The sequence below is a fragment of the Arvicanthis niloticus genome, chromosome 13 (genome assembly GCF_011762505.2).
Source record: "Arvicanthis niloticus isolate mArvNil1 chromosome 13, mArvNil1.pat.X, whole genome shotgun sequence".
NCBI lineage: Eukaryota > Metazoa > Chordata > Mammalia > Rodentia > Muridae > Arvicanthis > Arvicanthis niloticus.
The window spans coordinates 41,889,654-41,913,604 of record NC_047670.1 but is presented as its reverse complement, the minus strand read 5'-3'; the positions used below and the strand labels follow the sequence as shown (position 1 = coordinate 41,913,604).

The following is a 23,951-nucleotide window of genomic DNA, read 5'->3' as shown; positions in this document are numbered from 1 at the left end:
TTCTAGAAAACATTGTACCATTTGCATACGAGCCACACATATCCTCCTATGTATTTAAATCAAACCTAGATTACTTTTAGTGCCTAATGACATGTAAATACTATGTAAAGAGTTGGAATGCTGTAGTTCTTATTTGTATTATTTTATTGTTATATTATCATTTGGTTTTATTGAAACATAGTTGGTTAAATCCCAAGATGTGAAAGCTATGCCTATAGAGAAGCAACTGTACACACACACACACACACACACACACACACATCTCGCACGCACGCGCGTGTGCGCACCTATGTGCACATTTTTGCAATTAGTTGGACACCTCTAAGCTAAAAACAAGCTGTGGTATAGGAGTCTTGATATATATGAATGAGAGCTGCATCTGAGCAGGCACAGGGGCTGAGAAGCAGAGCTCAGTTCACTGCCACTAATGTTCCTTATCTGTGGAAACCCGTTTGAATGCTTCTCTTTTTCAGATCACACTAGCCACCATTGGCTATGGAGACAAGACACCTAAAACCTGGGAAGGACGTCTGATTGCTGCCACCTTTTCTTTAATCGGTGTCTCCTTTTTTGCCCTTCCAGCAGTAAGTTCTTTTGATTGTGACAGGAAGTTCCCCTTAATGCCTAGAGCCAGCTCAAATCCTGAGCCTCAAATTTTACCCTATTATATCCTGAGTTCGATGATCCACACCCTATCACTTAAGCAGCTGGTACCTCAGCATGGCTGTGCCTCACCCTTCCCTCATGCTTGTGCTGCTTCCTTGCACCAGGAGTGATATCTTCAAATGCTTCCTTGATTGCTAAACAGTACTGCCATCTTCAGTCTAAGACAGTGGGCCCCTCTTGTGGGTATTCTGACTCCATGTGGGTTAACAGATTTCCATCTCTGCCTGCCTTCAAGGACTGATATCTTCTGGGGCTAGAGCTCTGTCTTCATCTGTTGATGCCCAAAACCTAACACAGCGCACATACTTCACGTCTGAATTTTTTTTCTTTTTTCTTTTTTCTTGGCCTGATACTTGCTGCCTTACATTTTTGTTTCATTTTGTTTTCACTTCTGTCAAGAGTTGTTCTTGACATGTGAAAGAATACCTTCCCCCAACAGCGATATAATGAGAGTGAAAATAGAAAGCTCATATTGGGCTCACTGTGTACCCAAATCATGCCAAATGTTTTACCTGCATCATCTCATTTGCTCTTCATGCCGAGAGTATGAGTTAAAAACTGTAAAGGTTATAAACATGCCTGGGATGTGGAGTCAGGAATCCAAGCCAAGCCAGTTCTGAAGCCTGGCTTCTCGTTGTGCAGCTTGAAGAGAACATTCTTAAACCACAATTCCTCCGATGCCACTCCATCATTTTTTTCTAAACAGGAGAATTTGTTTTTTCATTACTAGCCAACTTATATGTATTTTTCCCAGCTCTTTGACTTTTGCTATGATGTTCTCAGACCGGTTTTCTCACCCACAAACCTGGCAAAGGATGGACGGGGTATTGTACCATCTGTAATTCCCTTTTTATTAAATGCATGTGTCTATCTGCTTAGTCCACACTAGTGTCTGACCTGGAAAACAAAGCAGATCCAATTCTTGGAAATTCTGCCTATTGAATATGTCCCAGGACATTGTTCAAGCACCTAAACTATTTTAGAATTTGATTATAATATGAAGGGCATCTATTATTTTTTACTGAACATTTCCTATTTGTCATCTAGGTTTTCCCTTTTGTTTCTGAGATCACTGTCAGATAGGTACTATGACCCACTATGAACCAGTGGTCCCTGAAAAGACAGAGCTCAGATAAGAGAGTCCCCAGGGTGTCACACTTGGACTATGGCTATCACATTGCAACCCAGGTGTCTTTGGCTTCTGACTTGTTTCACTTAACCAGACTCCCTACTCTGCAGCGGAAAGCATGGCTTTCTTCCTTCTCTCTTTCCTCTATTATTGCCACTGCATTACTATGACCAAAATACCTAGCAAGAAGCAATATGTAGGGGAAGATTTAATTTTGTCTTACAGTACATAATAGCAAGGAAGGCATGATAGCAGGAACAGGAAGTAACTGGTCTCATCACATCCAACAGTCAGGAAGCAGAGTAGACAAGCCAATAGGAACAAGCTACAAAACATCTACACCCACTTCCAGTTATCTAATTCTTCCAGTAAGGATCCACCTCTTCAGAGATCCACAACCTTCCTAAAGGACAACCAGCTAAAGCCCAAGGGTTCAAACACATGAATGAATCTATGAGTGACATTTCACATTCAAATGTCAACAAAGGCTTCAGGGTGTCATTGAGACCTACATTCTCTGCTATACCAGACATAAGGCAGGGGTGCTGAGAGAGTCCAGTGCAGCTGACATAGGCTTGAATTCTCTTTGCAGGGTATCCTTGGCTCAGGACTGGCACTGAAGGTTCAGGAGCAGCACCGTCAGAAGCACTTTGAGAAGAGAAGGAAGCCAGCTGCTGAACTCATCCAGGTCTGTGTACCTGTGAACTTGGATGGGCCCAGGGAGGTGTGTGTGTGTGTGTGTGTGTGTGTGTGTGTGTGTGTGTGTGTGTGTGAAAACAATGAAGACAGATATAGAGAAAAGGAACAAAGGCATATCCCTAGGCAGAAGAGGACGAGCTTGCATTTGCTCCCTTGTGGGTGGCTAAAGACATCACCATGGTTACCTACATAGTCTATGTGTGTTGATAGTGAAAGCCTTACCATTTTTCACCTAAATTCTAAGCAACTCTAGAAATGGATTCAGCACTCAAGAAGAAAATCATTTGATTTGAGTTTCCTGATAATTTTGAAATGAAGAATTTGGCTTAGACCTATGACTTCTCTTAGCCTCTTTCTTATTCTTCTTCCCACCCTAGGATTGATCCAATGGACAACAGAAAACAGATAGCTGACAATCCAGAAACTTAGTGAGCTACAAGGAGTTTTGTAATCCCCTCCTGTCTGTTAACAGTAAAAACCCATTAATAAAGGGGGGAGTGCAAACATGCACAAAATATTGGCTACTGGACCATTTGTCCTGACCCTCAACAAACATTGAACAGGAAATGTTGGATACCTCCTTTTTCCCATCACCATTACTCTTCCAACCATAGGCTGGAGGAAGAGTAATGACAGAGATAAGACAAGTGTAACTGTTCCCTATTAGACATCAAGGGGAATTCATATTTTAGGATAGTATGAAGTGTTGGGAGCAAGGGACTTGTGTTCCAGCTGTGCCTTCCTGAATACAGAGGGTACTGACATGCGCCCTGAACTTTTATCTAGCTGCAATAGGTGTTTCTGTGGGTCTGTGGGTCTGTGGGTCTGTGGGTCTGTGGGCCTGACACTACAAGATAGCATCCTACACAATATGGTTATAAGCCAGACTCAATGTTCAAAGTTTGCTTGTTCCTTTAAACCTTCAAACACTGAGCCATTAGAGTATTCCAGAAGTTTAGTCTATGAGAGCCACCTGCTAGGCTCTCCTAAATTGAAAAATAGCACAAAAGACTGTTTATTTTCCTATATTATTGACTGGTCAGTCCTAAGGAGCTTTCTGTAAAGAACAGTCACTGTTACTGGCAGAGATTTTTCTATCCTCTTCTCTCTATCCCAATTCATCTCTCCATGTCACAGCTCACCACAACACCAGTGGTAGCTCTAAAATGGTCAAGAATGTTTTTATCTTCAAAGAAGCTACAGAAATCAAGAAACTCTGCTTTTCTGAATCCTCACTATATAAACAAATTTAAATTCTTTGAAGTTAAGAGCTTAAGAGTTGCTTGAATGTCATAGGATGCTGTGTGAACATTTCATGTGATGGCCGTGCCATTCCATTTCCTCCTCCTCAGGCTGCCTGGAGATATTATGCTACCAACCCCAACAGGATGGATCTGGTGGCAACCTGGAGATTTTATGAATCAGTTGTCTCTTTCCCATTCTTCAGGCAAGTAGTCGCTTTTCTGAGTGCTCACTCTATGTCTGACATTCATTTATTTCATTTCCATGGTCTAATCTTTGTGTTATGGTCTCATGGTTTGCTAGAGAATGTCCTCCAGGGCAATGGGAAATGGTTCCCATTATGGGCTGGCCACATGTTAAACATCACTGGAGAACTTTAAAAAAAAAAGGAAAAAAAAAAAAAACCCTTGTATATTAAAACATACCCAGCCTAATTAAGTCTGAATCCTCAGAAGTAAACCAGGCATCTCAAATCTTTAAAGACCTGTAGATGATTCCAGTGAGAAACTAGAGGGAAACAGCATGGCACCACAAAATGTCGGTGTTAACAGAGTCAAAGAACAGACGAGTTGAAGCCAGCACAATCCTAACTGTCTGACTATTCCCTCAGCTGGTCTAACCTACACTCACAGACAGCTTCACAAAGGAAAGAAAAGCACAGATGACCAAGGAGTCCTCTGGAGACCCATTAACAGTGTTCTCAAAGTTGGAAAATTGAACTAAAGGCCATGATGATGGATAACCTCTTTCTAGGACCAGCATAAGGAAAGGATTGAGGAAGTTAACACACACTGATGTCCACTACATTTCAAATATCAAAGTTCATGTTTCGTTTAGTCATAACAAGTTCTCTGAGATAAGTCTGTGTTCACAAATGCAGGTGTGCATTAGAATTGGAGGCACTGTTTTGAACATACAGAGCTAAATATCATCAGAAATTATTAAGGAAGGGTGGTGGTGGTAAAACCATCTTGACCAGGAGCCATTATTTCATTCTACCGTAGTTTCCTGATGCACTTGCTGTTCTTCTTACTGCCTGGATTCCAAAACAGGCTCTTCATTTTCAGCGTTTTGATGCTGTGGTCTTCAAACTAGAGTTTTGGATCTAGGCAGATGTTGAAGTTCTAGAACGCTTGACTAAGGAGAAAAGGTAGAGGCATAATTAGCTCATTGCTGGGATGGTATCTGCTTTTGAAGCAGTGCTTACTGAAGCATGTTACACAAGCAAGTACCTGTCACTTGAGTGAAGCATAACACAACTCAACAGTAGGTACGTAGCTCTCTCAACACCTACCCAAGTCTCCCACACACTCAGTATGAGATCTGTGATTGGCTTATACACGCTTCCTCCATGTTTTCTTCTGTTCTCACTATGACTTAGGGCTAGGAAACCAGGCCAACAAGATGGCTCAGTGGCTAAAGGCACTTGCCACTAAGACTGATGTATGTGTTTAATACCCATGCAGAAGGAAAGAACCAACTCCTGAAGGTTGTTCTCTGGCTTCCACATCCATGTGCATACACATCACACTTATTCATCAATCCATCTTAAAAGATTAAAACTTTCCAAGTGATGGCCATAAGTAAGATGAAACTGTAAAACCTTTGAGATTTCAAGCCCTGTTCCAGAAAAAAAATTTCCTGCCTCACATTCACTGGGATCTTGCATGAGCTGAGGTAAAGCATTAAGAAGAGAATAGAGAGGGTCTGACTTGTCGAAGAAGTCAAAGGAACTTAACTTGTAGAAGAGGCAAGAAGCAATAGATGAATAGTTAAATAAAGCAACAAGTTTGGGTTATTCACTGTAACTTCTAACTTAATTAGACTTACTTGCTTGGATGTTGCTAATAGTATTTCTAAAATTCGACTACTGCTATTACTGATTAGACCCTGGGACCGCATAAATCAAAGCCTCCCTAGAATGGGACAGTATCTTCCCCCTTAAGAAAACAGAATAACCTTGGACTCAAAACCAAGAACATGTGTACCCAGACTGAATGTAGAGTCTAGAAGATTTTCATTTACTGTGCATCCCAAGGCCTTGGCAATGGGCCTATTCTTTTTGGTTGATTTATTATAAATACAGCATTGTCCTGGCTGTCAGACACTTGAGGGTTACATTGTGTTGCAGACAGCTGCTGTGATATGGGAATGGCTTTTAAACTAAGAGGGAACATTTCTTTCTTGTTTTATTTCAAGGACAAAAGTACAAAGTCACTGGAGAAACTCACTTAGCAACCACTCTGAAATGAGCCATTCTTTTGGGAAGGAAATGTCCCTGAATGCCAACCCACACCATATGCTAGTAGCAGAGAAAAAGCAGATAGGCCAATGTCTTCTCACCTGTTTCCTAAAGAATTTTTTTTCTTTTATTTACATTTAAATGCAATTTTATTGCGATACACTTAACTCGCTGTAAGAGAATCTGATGGTTTGGTGACTGAGTATATTCACAAAGTTGGACAACATTAAACACACTAACTCCAGGGCACTTTCATTATGTCAGAAAGAAATCTTGTCTTCATCTGTGATTTCTCCTGGACCTCTCTTTCTTCATCCATTATGACCATTTTTATAAGTGAAGAGTCAGAACACTGAGACTAATACCTGATGTGATCTGGCAAGTACATGCTGGAACAAAAACCAGAGCCCAGTTCTGCCAATACTCTTGTTCTTCCCGTTTTGAGTCCGGGAAGAAAAAGTTATTTTAGAAAGAATTATGTGGTACTCTGGTACACCTTCACCTGCATCCCACAGGTTGGGTCAAGGGATATTTGTATAAACAATGCCCATTTCTGAAGGAGTTGATGTGAGGGTGAAATAGAGCAAGATATAACTATATCTGTCTTGGTACCTGATTCATAGCAGTTTATTCAATCGATGATGATTAAGTCTTTACTGGAGGGGTCTATGAAACACAATGGAGATGAAATAGGAAAGAAAGACACCAAGTTCTGAAATTACAGCCTTGGGAAACCACTGTTGGTAACCCCAGAGCTAGAACAGCCTGTCTGGATTGCTCAGCCCAGTGGACTTGATGAAGGGGCAAGACTGTTCTATGTAGAAAAGGGGATAAAGGATTCTAGGCAAAGCTGAGCAAAGGCTTCGAGTAGTGAATATGTGGCCACCATGTGCTGTACCTCATCACTACAAGGCATATTCTAGAGACACACTACCTAGTTTGGGATCACAACTCTACTGCTTCACATCTGAAGTCTTATGCAATTCTTCGTTCCTCCACTTTCTCAACAGAAAAAAAAATAGTATGACAATAGTAGTTACTCTTAGAGTTGTTATAAGGCTTAATTGACACATCCAAAACACCAGAACTTACAGTAATAGCTGATGAGAGAAGAGACATGAAATAATTTACTTTCCAGTGAACACTGCTGACCATGATGATAGGGAGGGATAGGAGTATAGCAACTACATTTGGCAGTCTTGATGCAAAACAAACCTTCTGAGTTGAGTGACAGATCCTGGTGTTGAGAAGGCAGTCACCCACTTCCTGGATGAATAAGCAGCTATGAAAAACTTGGGAGCATAGGACAAAATGGCGGTGGCAGGGGCATGGGGCACATGGCAAAGCCTGCCTCATCCTTTGATTTCCTTCCATATCTACCATCCTGTTCCAGAATGTTTCTTTTTCCATTTATCGTATTCTACCCTCTACATGAAGCTTTAAGACAGACTTTGGGGCAAGATTAACTATTTCATGCCATTTATGGGTCCTTTTCTCTTTTCCCTCTCTCCCTTTTTATAGGAAAGAACAACTGGAAGCAGCAGCCAGGTACATTTTTTTTATTATGAATACCCTTCCCATTTCACCATTGTTTTGTGGGGAGGGTTTAGTCCTGCATGGTAGAAAGCTGCTAGGTAGCCATGTTGCTCACAAGTTAGTCTTTGGGGCTTACTCTGTTGCTGACCTCCGATTCCTCTGTCATTTTCATGTGAATTTAGTCAAGGACAACTTCATATAAATAATAGCAACCGCTACATATTGAATGTCTATCTCCTCAGATCTAAGCTCCGAAAAGGTTATCACAGCTGATCTGCACAGTCACCATGTAAGAGTCCTAGTATCCTCCTTTGTGTATAAAGAGACCAAGACTCAGAAAGGTTCCTCTACCCCTTCTGAATTCTCACAGGAATTAAGTAGCAAAACCAAAAATCAAAGTCAGACCTGAATGTTAAAAGAATGTTTACCATTGTACTTTTTTCTGTTTGTTCACTGGGCTCCCGGGTGGCATTTTTGAAAGCAAATACAGACTGCAATTCATGATCCCCATACACCTGAGGCTTTTCAATAAATCATAAACACTGCAGACTGCTGCAGAGGCAAGAAAAGGTTCAGGCTTGTGTATGACTACTTTTCTCAGCTTCCTATCCTGCTGTCAAAAGTGCCCAAGGTCTGAACCCTATTCTAGTTTATAAAGCAAGATGGATGATTCATTTTGACAAAATAGTGTGAGGTTGTAAGAGATGACAACATACAGCTAAGAGCAGTATTGATTTAAAGGTATGGAGTGTTTTCTGGAAGTTTCCATGTAGCATTGTTGGCTTAGAGCTGATACAAACACACACACACACACACACACACACACATACACACACACAATTTTCTGAAGTAAACTATAGTGGCAAGTAACTGAAACCATGGCTAAGTGTACTAAATATTACTCCAAATATGCCTTAAAAGTTCTGATTCTGGTTCAATTGGTGACCAAATAGGTACATTTGAGGCATTCCTGGAGGTGTTTCTTTGGGAATGGAAACAAGGCCCCCTGAAAGGCAGCAACCAGATTATTTATGCCTTTGTGAGAACCCTCTACTCTGCCAGGGTACACAGGGAAATCTATTACCTGATTTGTTAGGGTTAAAGTTGGGTGTCTGCTGGCTCATCCTGAGAGGAGATCAAAGCTGGTTATAGAAGCCACTCAATCCCCTTCATCCAGGATTTGAACCATAGTCAGTTAGGGCTTGCAGATTGGTGAAGGAGGTGATGAGAGCAGGTATAAACACACAGCCTGGAGTAAGAGACAGAGAGATCTTGAGGAAGTGTGGGCTCAATTCCTTCATACAAGAAGGCAAGGAATGGGGTGATAACAAAATGTTTAAGAATAAATGGATGCTTTAAATAAAAGAAACCTTGCTCCTGCTCATTGCTACCTTATGATTTCCATAGGCTGCCAATCAACTGACATTCCAATCTCACTCCATTATTATCTCCAAATAGAGAAAAATGTGAACTTTATCTTATTACCTCTTTCTAGAACCAACAGCTCACATTTGCTTGTTTGTTTGACAACATGAGGAAACAGTAATGTTTCCCATTTCTTTTCAGATCCAGTTATATTTTTTAGGGTAAGAGAGGAATCATTTAGTTGGCATATTGGTGGGATCTCAAGTTGTTGCTTGCTTACAATGTGACTGTTAAGTTAGGGTTTTCTTGACTGTTTTGATTATGTGGACTTGCTTGTGGAACATAAGCCTAGCTGAATACTTACGGCTGACTGGAGGATTAGCTCTGATAATGGTACATGTCCATCTTCATGTGTATGCTCCTGAGATTAACCAACAGAAAAAGAAACAATTTCCATGATAGGGTCATAGAGAGCTGAACATTTGACATGATATGCTGCTTAATTCATAAAAATGGGAGCAGTTGGCTCCCCCTACCTCTTCTTACCTGGTTTTAATATTTACATTGTGATGACCTTGGTTAGGATTCAGAACTTCTGTAATAAAGTGTGTGTGTGTGTGTGTGTGTGTGTGTGTGTGTGTGTGTGTATATATATATATATATATTTCACATATACATTATGTGTATATGTATGTACATGTATATGTATCTATCAGTGTTGAGGCTAAATTTATGCCTGAAATATAGAAAGAAACCCATAAAAACTTGCTGAGTGAATAAATAACTTATCTTACCCCATGCTACTTCCAAGGAGTGGTGCTCACACACCTTACACCACCAGCAAACACAAACAATAGTCAGGGTAGAGTTTTCATCCTTCTAATACCATTTAGGGAGGAATATCCCTAAAGTGCAAGTAGTCAATTCCCTCAGTGTTCATGAGCACCAAATGAGCTCAGCTCACTCTGTGGAGACACGATCTGGCCTTAGAGCAGTCTCCATCAGCAGGGAACTCTTGTGTATGACTTTATATGACTATTGTCTGTTCCGTGTGGGATTCTGCCTGATGTACTTTGCTGAAAGTGACTTTCTCTGACTCTTCACTCTTGCTCCATTAGTCTTGCTCCCTTTGATCCTACTTCAGTGTCCTTCTGAGTCATCGGTGTCCACTGATGATTACCTAACATACTTTTTGCTTGTCTGCTTTCTCTAGTAGACTGGATATCTCTGAGGCACTTAAACATAGTCTGAAAGCCTGGTCAACTTTGTATACACACAGTGAAAGTGGGTAGACAGAGGATAGGTAAATGGTTGAGTGGGTGGATGGAAGATGGATAAGTTAATGAGCCAACAGGTATATAGATGGATGGGGGTGGATTCATTCAATGGATGGATGCAGATAGATAGTAGGTAGACAAATAATGAATAAACAAAGTCTATAGTATGTAAGTATCATAACGTCAGTTTGCACTACTTTGCCTTTTCAAAGAAATGTAATAGCTGACATATTTATTAATTTAAGGTCAGAAGCCTTTGGGATCAAGAATAAGGACTTTCTGGATTTTTCTCTTTTTTCTTCTATCCTTGTTCACTCCATGATGAGTTTACTCTCATAGCCAAAATTCCATGTACTAATTAATCTGTGTGTGGTAGCAGACCCATGATAAATGTTTTCTTCTTTCCTCTGTAGACTTAAACTCATGAGCCAACAGTTTCAAAAACCTAGGGAAGCCTACATATTGGCCCAATTTGGTTATATATTCATGCTTTAGACAATATTTTTGGCTTAGAAAATAGAGAACACTACTGGCCAACCCCTGTGTTATGTTTTTACAATAATGGATTAATCTATCATGGTTGACAAATGCCATTAGATTTCACTTGGATGAACTGAAGTAATAGAGGAAGTAAATTTCTAAATGTAATAACATACTCCATCCCCACATGAATGATGAATGTAAAAGCAAGCAGACAAAAACATTTGTTATCTGTCAAGTCATAATGTCCATCCATTAATTTCAAACTCTTAGTAATAATATTGCACCAAGGATCATCCACATTAAACTATACTAAGCCTCATTTATTCTAAAGTGTATTGAGAGAGACTGGTATTTTATGTTCTGGCCATTACTTTAACCATCAGTTATAAGTATTCAAAATATAGGCATCAAGACTCCTGCTGAAAATAAGGGTGTATTTGTGATGGAAACTACGAGTTTTAGATTCTAAAATCAGGTAGCTGTGTTGACAACTGCTTACTTGAACCCAGCTGTTCAATTTGTATTTTCAAACAATTCACTCTGAATAACAAACATCCTTCAGAATGTGTATTTGTCTTTGAAGAGCAAAAACATCATTCCAGACACTTTTCTTTTCTCCTGCCTTGAGATGATGACACTCTCACTTGGTAGAAGATTATTCTTTGGATCAAAGAATTTAAAACAATGACAGTAACTTGATAAAGAATGAGGTTTTTTTGCCAGGTGTGGCTCTACGTACATCAAACCTCACAGTCATTCTATGATCTAAATACTACTTTTAATCCTCATTTTATCCATAATAACTGAGATTCAGAGAGGCTAAGGACTTTGCACAGTGTCTATGTAGGAAGCTGCAAGGAAGTTCTTGGATCTAGCTGGTCTAGGTCAACAGGTCCTGGTCCCAAGCACAGAACTAATCCCTACAGTTGCTTAGATGGTCACTGAAGGTGTCCCTTTGCTTGTTTGTTTTCCTTTGCCCTGTCTTGGCTCACAAAGCTACAGTCCTTGCCAGAAGAGGAGGCTATGGAGACCAGAAAAGGCACAGAGCCAGAACCCACTGTGCAGAAGAAGAGCACGCAGCCCAATGCTGTCATTCATACTCTGTCCCTCTGACATCACCACATGAAATTATCTCACAGACATGTGTTCTGTGGGCAATAAAGTCCTTTCAGACTCTAGAATCAGTGATTATAAAGGGGGCAAGAGAATTTTGATAGCATTTAACACAATCCCGTAATTTTACTGATGAGAAAATCGCTGCTCAGTACAAAACAAGAGGTTCGAGTATGACCCCATACAATTAGTATTTTCTCCTGCTGTCCAGACCTACAACAATGGCCCAAGCTGCAGAGTAATAGAGATGCTGAAGTGAGATTTGGGCCAAAGTGTTATATCCTGAGTGATTCCTATCATGTTGTAAATGCTATGTATGCCTCTGTTTTCCCTGGAAATAATTGGGATATTGTGGCTATTTAAACACATCTCAGACTGGATTATGATAAGGTTGAGACATAGATATCAGAGTAGAATCAATACATAGGTTTTATTTGCAGTACTGACTCTGGCCTGACATTTCATAATACTCCTTATCAAGCCTGGCTTTGAGAACAACAAAGGGGCAGACCAGATACTATCTCCACTAGCAAAGTAGGGGTGTGTATGGCATGGCCTTGATGAATCCTTGATTCAGGAAAAGCTGGACCATGTATGGATACTGATTATGATAATGTGACCTACTCCTTCAAGCAATGAGTATCTATTCACACTTATAACCCAAGCAAATGATTAACCTCCTCCAACGGGAGAAAACTAGCCAATAGCTAGTGTATTCTTCTAGGTTCTTCAAAAAGTATGGAAATCCCATTTTTATGTCTGTGAACATGTGAAAAAAGGATGTTCCTCTCTATATACATGTCATACAACATCTCTCCCCACAATCTCCTCATTCCTTAGAACAGCTCTGGTCATCCCTCAAGTCTGAAGGCTACACTTATTTAGCCACTCAACTTTCAATGATGGATACATTAGTGTCCCCAGACAGCCATAAAAATTACCATAAACTGAATGTCTGGATGGTTTAAAACAACTGAAATTTACCACGGTTTAAGAGGCTGGAATTCTGAGATCAAGATGTTGCCTGGACCATGCTCCCTCTAAAAACTTTTGAGTATGCTCTTTCTTGCCGCTTCTGAGCTTCTGGTGACCACTGACAATCCTTGGTTTGCCATCAGACCAATCCATGTTTCTCCTTTCTCATGGCCTTTGCTTTCCTTAGAGTATCTGTGTCAAATATCTCCTATATTTTTATTATAAAGATAGCACTCATTGGATCAAAGGTCCACCCATTCCAGTATGACTTTAACTTGGTTACATCTCATAGGTGTATAGCATGTTCATTTCACACTCATAGGCATATTTTAGGTCTCGAACTTATGTGGAAGAAGATACAATTCAAAGTTGTATTGTTGTAATCATCTGGACAAGACCACTCTCTTCTACTCAAATAGAAACTGTGACCAATGATGGAGAAGTTCTACACTAGTCTTTGGTATCTCTTGTTTCCCTGGGTATTTTGTGTCTGACATCAATGAACAGTTAACAGTAGGCAGGCCTGAGTAACTGCAGGTGGGGCCCTCCAATATGTAAGACTGATGAGGCCTCTGGTATTGGAACCATTAGGTTGTATAAGTGTTACCAGCCCAGTGTAATCCTAGGAAGTCAATATTCTTCGCCCTTTTTGTAGAGTCGATGTTGAAGCTTCCAGGAAGGGCTAGCTATGGGGATTCTTCAGCCATTAACAGCAACCAGTGTTATGTATCTCAGCTTGAAAGGTGTCTATTTGAAACCTCTGATCCTACAGACTCAACAGCTCACTGGAATCTTTCCTAGAGAGCTGACTCAAGAACAGATTTCCTTTTCTGCCTCCTCATAGATTTAATCATCTTCAGTTCCCAGCTCCCAACTCTCTGTCACTCTCTCTCACCATCATCTGCTTCAGCTGCTCTCCTTTTTGTTCTGGCTGCTCTCAAACACATCTGTGACCTCTTCAGCTGTTTGTCCTCACTGCCTTGCTGTTTTCTCTGCTCTTGCTGCCCCAGCCACATCTTCTTGCTGCCTGTGCCATCACTGCCCCCACTGCTGTCTCTGCCGTGTCCTTTGTGTTGCCAAATCAATCCATAACTAAAGATGTGAAAAGTCCAAGCAAAAGAAGCCTTTAATTGGACCAACTGTGGCAAGAACAGGGGAGTCAGCCCTCAGAGGCTTCCTCACTCAGGGCACTTGAACAGCTTGATAATAATACCTGGGAGTCCATTCTTGGGGCAATCACAGTCATTAGTTTTAGCCCAGTCACAGCTTCGCCTTGTTAGCACCTCAGTTAATCATAGCATATGGTATTAACTATCTCAAACAGCCCTAGCTGAGGCTGGGCCTTGTCATACAGTTTTCTAAATACATCCACAGGAAGTTCAAGATGGCTGGCAATAACATGAGGGTAATTTGACTGACCACTTGACTGACAGCCTTTTTGCTCAAGACAGTTAAGGGAGCTAGAGAGGACACAATAGCTACTAACTAGAGACTTGGAATGTCCCATCTCCCAAAGACTGCTTTTTTTTTTTTTTGCAGGAAAATGGAATACCTGGAATGCTGACAGTCAGAACTTAAATAATTTATCATTAATACTAAGATTAATTTTAGCAGTCTTTAATGTTCTTTAGTATTATCCCTCACTAGCTCAGGAGCCTAGGGAGATGGGTGTCACCTGTTCCATCTCACTCCTTCTGCAAAAGCAAATGTGATGAGACTGTACATGGTAGAAAGCCATCAGAATCATGGCATGAGATTGGGTTCGAGATCTTTGCAATGGTAGTGTTCATTTTAATAACATACTGATGGAGATCACGGGGCTTTGTGATATTACAAGCAACAACAGAGAACCACACCGTGGCTGAATTGAACCCAGCTGCCTGGATCCCTTCAGAGCTATAGTCCTGTCTCTTTTCTAACCAGGGACTCCAAGTAACCAGGTAGTCAAATTAAGGAGTGGTCCACAGGAATTAGAACTGACTCTTCCTGGGTTCTGTGTGACTTGGAGCACCCTACACAGCCTCCCTGTGTCTCAATGTCCTCGCCATTGAGATGAGAACCATGCTAGTACTAACCTCACATGCTGGTTGGAATGCACCTGTTCTACCTGAAGAGCAAATGCTCACTAGGGATCAATGTCAAACAAATGGTGTACTGTTCATGCACAAAAGTGACTACATGGAGAAAAAAGATTGTTAGGAGACCAGCACAGACAAGCATTTGCTCTTCACTTTTATACCCTGTCTTGGTCTCTGTGTCTTTTACCTTTATCCACAAGAGGCCAGTAGAGTTTTCCAAATTGTTGTTTAAACTGTCTTTAGAAGCTACCAGTGCCCTCTAAGGTAATCTTATGTAGCAGAAAAATCATCAGTGAGTTAAATTTTGAATGCTGGTGGGTAAGCCCTATAGATGAGAACACCTTGGAACATGCTATGGGAATATTGCATGTTGGGTATTATATTGAACATCTGAATATGCTGAAATGTTACCCTGGGGGGGTTAATGCTCATGCACCAACCAAAGTTTCAGATTAGAGTAATTTTAATTCAAAAGTAAAAAGAGATAGAGTTTCCACATGTAGATATCAGAACACATCAAAGTTCTGAATGTCAGATAACTTTGCACCATGGAACGTGGCTAGAATTCCCATTGAACATGGGTACTGTGATCAGAAAAAGAAACCCAGGGCTAGTTTGATTTTACTTTTCCATCCCCACTTCATCTGTGTTTAGCTTTCAAATCCAAATAAGAATATTATTTGTCTGCACTTAACAGACCAGGAACTCTTGCTCTCCAAGGAAGACTGTTGTCAGCACCTTCTCCACTCTACTCCAAGAACAGGGCCTGTATTGTGCACTGGGAGTCCATATGGAGAGGGACAGAAATGGATTTTGAGGTTCACTCACCAACATTGCCGTGCATTCCATTATCTGTTGGGGTCTTAGATTTCATGCAACCCAATTAATAAGTAAGCTGAGCATCCACTCGAGGAAGAATTCTGTAAGCCTCTTAGGCATGGGGGCTGCAAGTCATTCAGAGCTGCGGCTTCAATGCCAATTCCTAAGACAGTCTAAAATGTCATCTGAGACCACTGGGCTAGTAAATGAGCATGGCCAAAGCAATTCAGACTCTTAAGAGATGCACTGGGGTATTTGAATTCCAAGAAAATGAATCCTGTATCTCAGAACTGATAGAGTAAGAGGGTCTTCTCCTTATCCTTCCAGTATTCAGAGGTCATGCTGAAATTTCAGGTCAGGACAATGTGGCTGTCGTTAATTTTGTCCTTATTTAGTTTATCTGTAATTAATATCTTCACATTTTATCTTTCACCAAGGCAGAATGTTGAATTTTAAGGCAAGTGTTAAGTAGATATAAAATGCTATATAAAATCTGCACACTTGTCTCACTTCATATTTTTTTAAAATCAAAACACAAAAGCCTGCCTTTATTCCCCAAGGAATTATGTTGATCCCTTCCTCACATGTCATCAGCTTTCTACTATGAGAAGAGGATTATGTTCTCAGATAGTGGTGACAGCCAGCGCTTACTGAAGGCTTCCTGCATCATAGATAGGGATAAGCATTTTCCAGGCATTAGCACACTTGACATATAACAAGCCCTGTGAATGCAAGCATAGACATATAATAATCCCTGTGAATGCAAGCATACGGTCACCATCTTGCGCATAAGGAGTCTTGCAACCAGAAAAAGGAAAAGTTATGTGTCCTAGGTCACATGGGTTATCAAGATGGCTCCACACAGCCTAGTTTTGTCCTTGAAGTTTATGTGTGAGTTATGCCAGCTATTTAGAAGTGCCAAGTAGGAGTGGGGGCTGTTCCTACTCTGTAACAGAGGAAGACACTTGCCTTTGAAGCACTAGAGTGCTGAATTTGCAAAACTATGTGCATATACACACATAGTTTCAAATGGCACTTAATAATGAGGCTGGCTGAGATGGCAAGAAAGGACATTGAAAAGCAAGAGGACCTGGTAGTATGTTTTGGGGAGTGGTATATATGGTAGAATATTTATGCTGCATATGGTAAGATGGCTCAGCAGGTAAAGGCCTTGCCATCAAGGTAGAAGGAAAGAGCTGGTTTGTGCAAGTTATCCTCTGACCTCCACATGTACACAGCAGTGTACACAGCAGCACACATGCTTGCACAACCACATGCAACATATATAAATGTAAAATACTTAATGTAATGTGCAGTTATAAAAGAAACATTGTATTGGAACAGGCTTATAAAAAAGTATTTCAACAGAATCACACAAGGGTTTTTCTGTAGTGTAGTGTAGTGTAGTGTAGGAATGAGTTTGTCACCTCCACTAAAAATAGAAAGGGATGCTAAATTTTGATTGAAAGTTGGTAATCTGAAAACATACTTTTCCCATCAAAGCTTATGAACCCTCTAGGTTCTATCAGAGGAACCTGTTTGTGGATAGCAGGCTAAAATGTGCCTGCTTTGTGTAATTTATGTCATTTTTCTGTGTTTGATTGGTGTGTGATGAAATTTATCTTTGCTCATCACTATTTGGACACCATGAAAAGCTAAGGAGAAAAATGAAGTAATTGATAGAAAGAAGAGCATGAAAAACAAAGAACTTTTGTTGTTCATGACTATACATTAATAACTCCACCTTGTCCATGGAGGGTCCATGACAAAGCCCACCCCACACTTGGAAGCTGTTGATAGTATCAAACCCTATAGATGCTGCATCTTTTCTAATATGTGCATAGTATGATAAAGCTTAATCAATTAATTATTATAAAAGACTAATGAAGGTAACTAATAAACAATTATAAAGGCATTCTCAGAAAAGTTAAGTAAATGTACCTTCCCTCTTTCTTTACCTCCCCCTGAACTATAGTGTTACTTTGGAGAACTTGACTGCAGGCACTTGAAACTACTTTGGTAAAAGAGACCACTGCAGATCCTGCCCCTGTTTTAGGTTCCACATAAACCCAGAAGGAAATCTAGGGATGTTGGAAATTTGCTCGAGATGTAACCAGGAGTAAATATTCCAAGCTAGAATTAGGATTTGAACCACTCCCCCAAGCCCATCCAATTCCAATCTGCTGAATCAGGTTAGCTCTCTGGGTGCACAGTTTCCACACATCCTCAGAAGAGAATGTGATTCTTTATGGAGGGATGGGAAGTTACAAGAACCTGCACTGAAGGAGGAAAATTGTTCACTTTTGCTTATTTTGTAGCCAAAAGCTGGGTCTCTTGGATCGGGTTCGCCTTTCTAATCCTCGTGGTAGCAATACTAAAGGAAAGCTATTTACCCCTCTGAATGTAGATGCCATAGAAGAAAGCCCTTCCAAAGAGCCAAAGCCTGTTGGCTTAAACAATAAAGAGCGTTTCCGCACCGCCTTCCGCATGAAAGCCTACGCTTTCTGGCAGAGTTCTGAAGGTAACACCCTTCTCCTCTTTCAGCTTCTCCACTTCCTCTCCCAGCCCTCCCTTCTCCTTCTCATCTTTCCCTCTCTCCACTGAAGACCTCCTGAATCCACAAAGCACATCTTTCCCATTTCTCCTTCAATCAACTTCATACCTTACTTTACTTGGGCTGGATGTATCGGTGACCACGTCCATGACTCACAAATGAGGAAACTTCCCAGTGCAGGAGGCTAGTATCACCTCTGTGCTTCAAATAAAACCCTTTCCAGGGAGCCTTAGGACCTGCACTGTGGCTGATAAGTGAGGCCATGATGAGCCAGTTGTTAGAGGGCAACTGGACAGATAGAGAGAGTCGGGTACATGGCTATCTGGAAATATACACACTAGAAACCCCAGGAATGGAGAAAAAGCATCAGAAAAATATCCTGTATGTTCAATACTATGAAAACAATGGCTTCATGAACCTATGTCACTTAGTGGTAGGCAAGACAAGGAGGAAAATGTCGCCCTAGGTGTCTGAAGCTGCCAATCACTTCACACTCATTGTTTCTTTCTCTCTAAAACCTCCAAGGTGTAAAAGGCTCAGAACGTGACCTCCGAAGGTCATGAGCAGAAATTCTGACAGAGCAAGAACCCAGTACAGGTCTGTCTCAGTGGGAGACCCACACCTGTGCCTTTGGCTGCTCATGTGATCACCCCCACCTGCATAGCTTTCCAAAATTACCTCCTAGCACCCTCCTCCACAGCAGCTATGACCTTCTTCTATACTCAATTCAAGCTTCTGGACCACAGAGTGGGGATGCTAAGGAAGGGTAAATGATATCACAAATGGGGTCCACAATATGGGGATAAAAGATAGGTGTGAATAATACACACACTGGAGATTCTGGCTCCACAACGGTCTGTGAGATTTTCCATTTATGATGGACCCCATTGACATACGCTTCTCCCTCACAGATGCTGGGACAGGCGACCCCATGGCAGAAGACAGGGGTTATGGGAATGACTTCCTCATTGAAGATATGATCCCCACCCTAAAGGCTGCCATCCGAGCTGTCAGGTGATGACCCTTCTCCCCATCTAAATGCCATTCTCAGGCTCCAACTTCATGTCCATTGGACACAGCTGGTAAAGTACCTTTGGAACTTGGGAAGAGGACAAGCGCCTCTTCCTGGTTACCTTGAGCCAGGTCCTATACGCTAGGAGAAAGCTACCCTCAGTACAATGATTCTCTCTTAGACAACAGTCAGAGAGACACCTGTTTGGAAACAGTATTGCTTTAACCTTCCTGACAGCACATCCATCTGGGTCATCTCTGTCTGGCTTTATCCAGCATATATCATCTGGATCATCTCTGTCTGACTTTAATTAGCATATATTATAAGGGGTGTCAGGGTGTACAATATGATCACATAGAGCTTTTTCTCAACATTCACCTTAGTTGTTTCGGATAGCTTTTTTCTGCCTTTCTTCATCCATCTATTCTTTTGAATCAGCGTTTAACAAGATAATAAATTATAGATTATTTTGTCTGATCAAGAGAACATAATATACTCCATTTCTAGTTTGCTTGAGAATTCTTCAGGGAAATCAAGAGAGTGTACTAATTCTGAAAGAAAATCTATCAGGCTATGGGTATATTCTCACTTTAATGGGTGGCAGAAATTAGTTACACTATCTCCAGCAAGATGTCCAGTCTAATAGATCAGGGAGCAAAATAGTCTTCTAAGATGTAGACTCCAGCAAAGGCTGAGGTATGGTTCCTATGCATTATGTTTGATATGACAGGAAGGCTGTTACGTAAAAATGCATCTGTTACATTTGTTAATTATTGATCAGTCTCATTCAAGGAAAACCAGTTGGTCGAACTGACCCAGAGGTGAAGCCTACTGAGATATTCCAGGTTCCTGTCTCTGCCCTCCAATTTGTATAAGTTTTTCAGATGTCTTAATTCAAAGGAATGGCAAGCCTTTTCTATGAAGGGCCAATATCTTAGGTTTTATGGTCCCTAGGTCTCCATCTCAAGAATTCAGTGTTTCCATCCTAGCACATACAGCCACACACAGCATGAGAGAGAGCATGGGCTGAGTTCTATTAAAACCTCTGAGCCACCGTTCTGAACCACAGAAGTTGTTTCCCTTTAAGTGAAGCTAGGTAAACAGCATTTATAAACTGGCAAGAAATTCAGTATCACGAAGTTTAAGACAAAATGAACCTGAACTGTGTCATTCAAGAAGACACCTGCCAATGGAAACTGGTGGGACTAGGATGAGTGGAGCCTCCTGACACTATGGAATTCAAAGAGGGCAGCAGCCTTTAGGGGGAGCATTGTTGATTTTCAGGAAGGAGGAAGTAAAGGTGTCCCCATGCTATACAAAACCTGTATAAACTCATAGAACCCTAAGAATTCCAGAGCAAAAGAATTAGAAACTCCTGTTCTGGTTTGGTTTTCTCATTTATTTGCTTGGGGATCTTGAGACTGAGTCCCATGTAGTCCTGGTCTACCTCAAATTTATTATATAGTCATTAGTCATAGATGACCTTGAACTCCAGTCTTCTGTCTCTACCTGTATGTTCTGAAATCATAGACATATAACACTATGCTTAACCACTAGTATGGTTTGGATGTATAATGTACATTTGCACACCTGTTCACCAAGAGACAGTGCTATTTTGGACGATTGTTGAATATTCTGGCATAGGCCCAGCCAGGCAAAATTAAGACTATAATATTGGGATGGCAGTTGAAGATTTATTATAACTTGATCCCTGTTGTATCTTGAGCTCCCTGTTTCCTGGTTTGTAATGTGACCAAACTACTATGGGCTCTGGATGATACCCATTAGAGATATTTCTTCCTCCATGCCTTCCCCACCAGCTGACATTCCCATAAAACTCTGAGTGGAAATAAACATTTTCATCCTAAGACCTTCTGTCTGGTATTCTGTCACAGCAGTGAAAAATTTAACAATTGGTATATAGGAGGAAAAACCTCAGCTATCCTCAAATAGAAAGCAGTGTGGCAGTGACAGCAACCAAGAGCTTTGACCTTGTTGGTACCCATGCCTGTCTCTGATCCAGTTCTGACATTGAGACCCATGAGATGCTGCATTCTCAGAGCCATGGTTGCAGCTCTGCAGCTCTGCAAACTGATCTATTAGAAGACTGGTCATAAAGCATGGAACTTAGTGTCTTCTATGTGATGAGTGCTCACAACTGTTCAAAGTTGTTGCTACAATTTTATAATTATTCAAATGATTAAAAGAGCAACACTAGCCAGCCCAGTAAATGGAGAGGGACAGGAAGGACCAGAACCCAAGGCCAACATTCTGCCATCCAGTCCTTCCCTTCATGTTTTCTCCCTCTGTGTCTGGAGTTTGCTGGATAGGCATGGTTGTTTTCTTCAGTGTCTGTCCATGGTGACCAAATGCCTGTGCTTTGCCTTACAGAATTCTACAGTTCCGTCTGTATAAAAAAAAATTCAAGGAGACATTGAGGCCTTATGATGTAAAAGATGTGATTGAGCAGTATTCCGCTGGACATCTTGACATGCTTTCCAGGATAAAGTACCTTCAGACAAGGTAATACATTCTAATGGGAAAGGACTATGCTCTCTCAGCTACTCAGGAATCCAAGTAATAAGACTATAGAATTTCAAAAGACAGGCATTCAGAAGTAATCCAAAATGCAGCAGAGAAACTTCGCAAACAGGAAGGCCCATCTAGCACTATGGATATATAGGCCAGTAAGCTTTACTCTCAGACTTTGCCTTGGCATGGAATATAGAGTAATGGGACCATGGTGACCAGGCTTCTGTCCCTTCTAAAGGACACAACTGTTACTATATTCTATTTAGTACAATTTTTCAAAGCTCCAGAGAAGCCCTGATATATTTTCATGGCCAACATCAGCTTTCTGATTGGCCTGATGGAGAGAAGACATGTATATATCAACTAGTTCCTGTCTATGGTGTTTTGGATAACTATAAAACTCTGATCATTTAACAGTTCAGCTGATTTTTTTGTAAGTGTAAAATTCCAACCACATATTAAGAACTTACTTATTTAAGAATTTAAGAATTATTTAAGTGTTATTCATAACAGTAGAAATACAAAGCAAATTGACACCATTTAAGGAGATTATTTTTAGATAATACCACCACTTTTATTGATCTACTAAGTACATATATGCATCTTGCCCATTAGGATCCTATAAGGTATTTATCACAAGTACCCTAATTCTGATAGAGAAACCGAAGCTATGATGTTAGATGACTAACCCTAAATTGCCCAGTCTAGAAATTGAAAACATAACAAATAAGTATATGTATGTCATGTACGAAATCAAATCTCTGCTTGGATCTGGCAATCATATGAAGCAATGTGCTGTATGTGTATGGTATTAGCACAAAAAATGGACATAAATTTGTTCATAAATGGCATGAATGATGTAATTCCCTCATATGAGGGACCTGAAGAGAAACTGACACAGTTCAAGAATCATATGGCTTTTGCCTCTTCATCCAACAGAGTATCCTCCTGACTTAGTAGGAGCAATGAAGCTCTTGGTGACAGTATTATCTTGCAAGTATATTTATTCATGACTTCTAGCTGTCCCACACACAGTGATAGGTAGCAAGTCAAGGTTCAATGACTGATGAACAAATATATTATGTATAAACAAGTTTTCAGTCATTCCATGCTATCATCTATGCAATCTATGCAAGTGTGGCTATCTGGCAGACAGAGGAAGACAGTGTGCTCCCAACAATAGGCCAGACTCCAAAACTATCAGGCAGTTTTAATGTTTACAGGATAGAGTGTTACACTGTCATGATTTTTGATAGTTATCAAGAAAATGTGTTTCTGAGGATTGTAGCTGGAGGTTGCCTGGCAAGATGATAAATTGTATACTTCAGTGGGCCAGACAGAAAATGGGCCTTACTTTAAATGATGTTGTGAGTGTCTGTTGGAAAAGAAGCTGGGTTTTCAGAGGAAAATGTGACCCAAGACTATTTCTGGATGCATCTTAGTGGTCATCCTGAGATATACCTCACCACCTCTTCCCCTGCCCCACAGCATGGTGGACAGCATCTTTCTGCTGAGCTGGTGTTTTGCACAGAAATAGAATGCAGAGTGCTGGAGCTAGGCTTGAACCATTTTTCTATGGAGAGCATCAGGGTGTCTATAAAGCTAAAAATGGAACCTGGAATATGACAGTAATCAGAAAGTTTGGGGATAATCAAAAGAGTCAGATGGGATAGACTTATAATATACACGTGACATTTGCTGTAAGAAGTAAGGCAAATCCCTCACCCCAGATCTGTGGATTGTCTCCCCCTGGTACCCAGGAGATGAGAAAATGTTCTCACTCCCTCAGACTGAAGAAGATAGCAATATCTTGGCATGACAACTTCTCTCCTTTTAATCTTTTTCCTCATCCTCTGATTACCCCCACCTTTTCTTACATACTCCAGAGCCACATTTGCATTAAGAGATGTAAGGATTTATTTTCTCATAACAACAAAGCTTTGTTTAATCTAATCTTTCCCTTTGCTTTTGTCCCTTCTTCTTCTTTCAGAATAGATATGATTTTCACCCCTGGACCTCCATCCACTCCAAAACATAAGAAGTCTCAGAAAGGGTCAGCATTTACCTACCCATCCCAGCAGTCTCCAAGGTGGGGCTTGTACTTATGGAATAATGCACTGTTGAGACAAGGCCTATACAATATATCCATTCTCAAATCTCAGCTTGCGTACTTTCTGTAGGTGAAATCAACCCTCTCCCAAAGAAAATGAATGGAGGCTTGGAAGGCAG

The 23,951-nt window shown here is 40.8% G+C and overlaps 1 protein-coding gene across 1 annotated transcript in view; it reads left to right on the top strand.

Moving 5' to 3' along the window:
• Positions 1 to 23,951, top strand: part of Kcnq3 (potassium voltage-gated channel subfamily Q member 3) — a 288,668-nt gene that overhangs the window by 258,208 nt on the left and 6,509 nt on the right. Inside the window, exons 6-13 of the mRNA XM_034517557.2 lie at positions 474 to 584; positions 2,388 to 2,483; positions 3,847 to 3,941; positions 7,500 to 7,526; positions 17,943 to 18,145; positions 19,090 to 19,192; positions 21,582 to 21,713; positions 23,713 to 23,811. Of these exons, the coding sequence (XP_034373448.2) occupies positions 474 to 584; positions 2,388 to 2,483; positions 3,847 to 3,941; positions 7,500 to 7,526; positions 17,943 to 18,145; positions 19,090 to 19,192; positions 21,582 to 21,713; positions 23,713 to 23,811 (866 nt within the window). The remainder of the gene's footprint in view (positions 1 to 473; positions 585 to 2,387; positions 2,484 to 3,846; positions 3,942 to 7,499; positions 7,527 to 17,942; positions 18,146 to 19,089; positions 19,193 to 21,581; positions 21,714 to 23,712; positions 23,812 to 23,951) is intronic.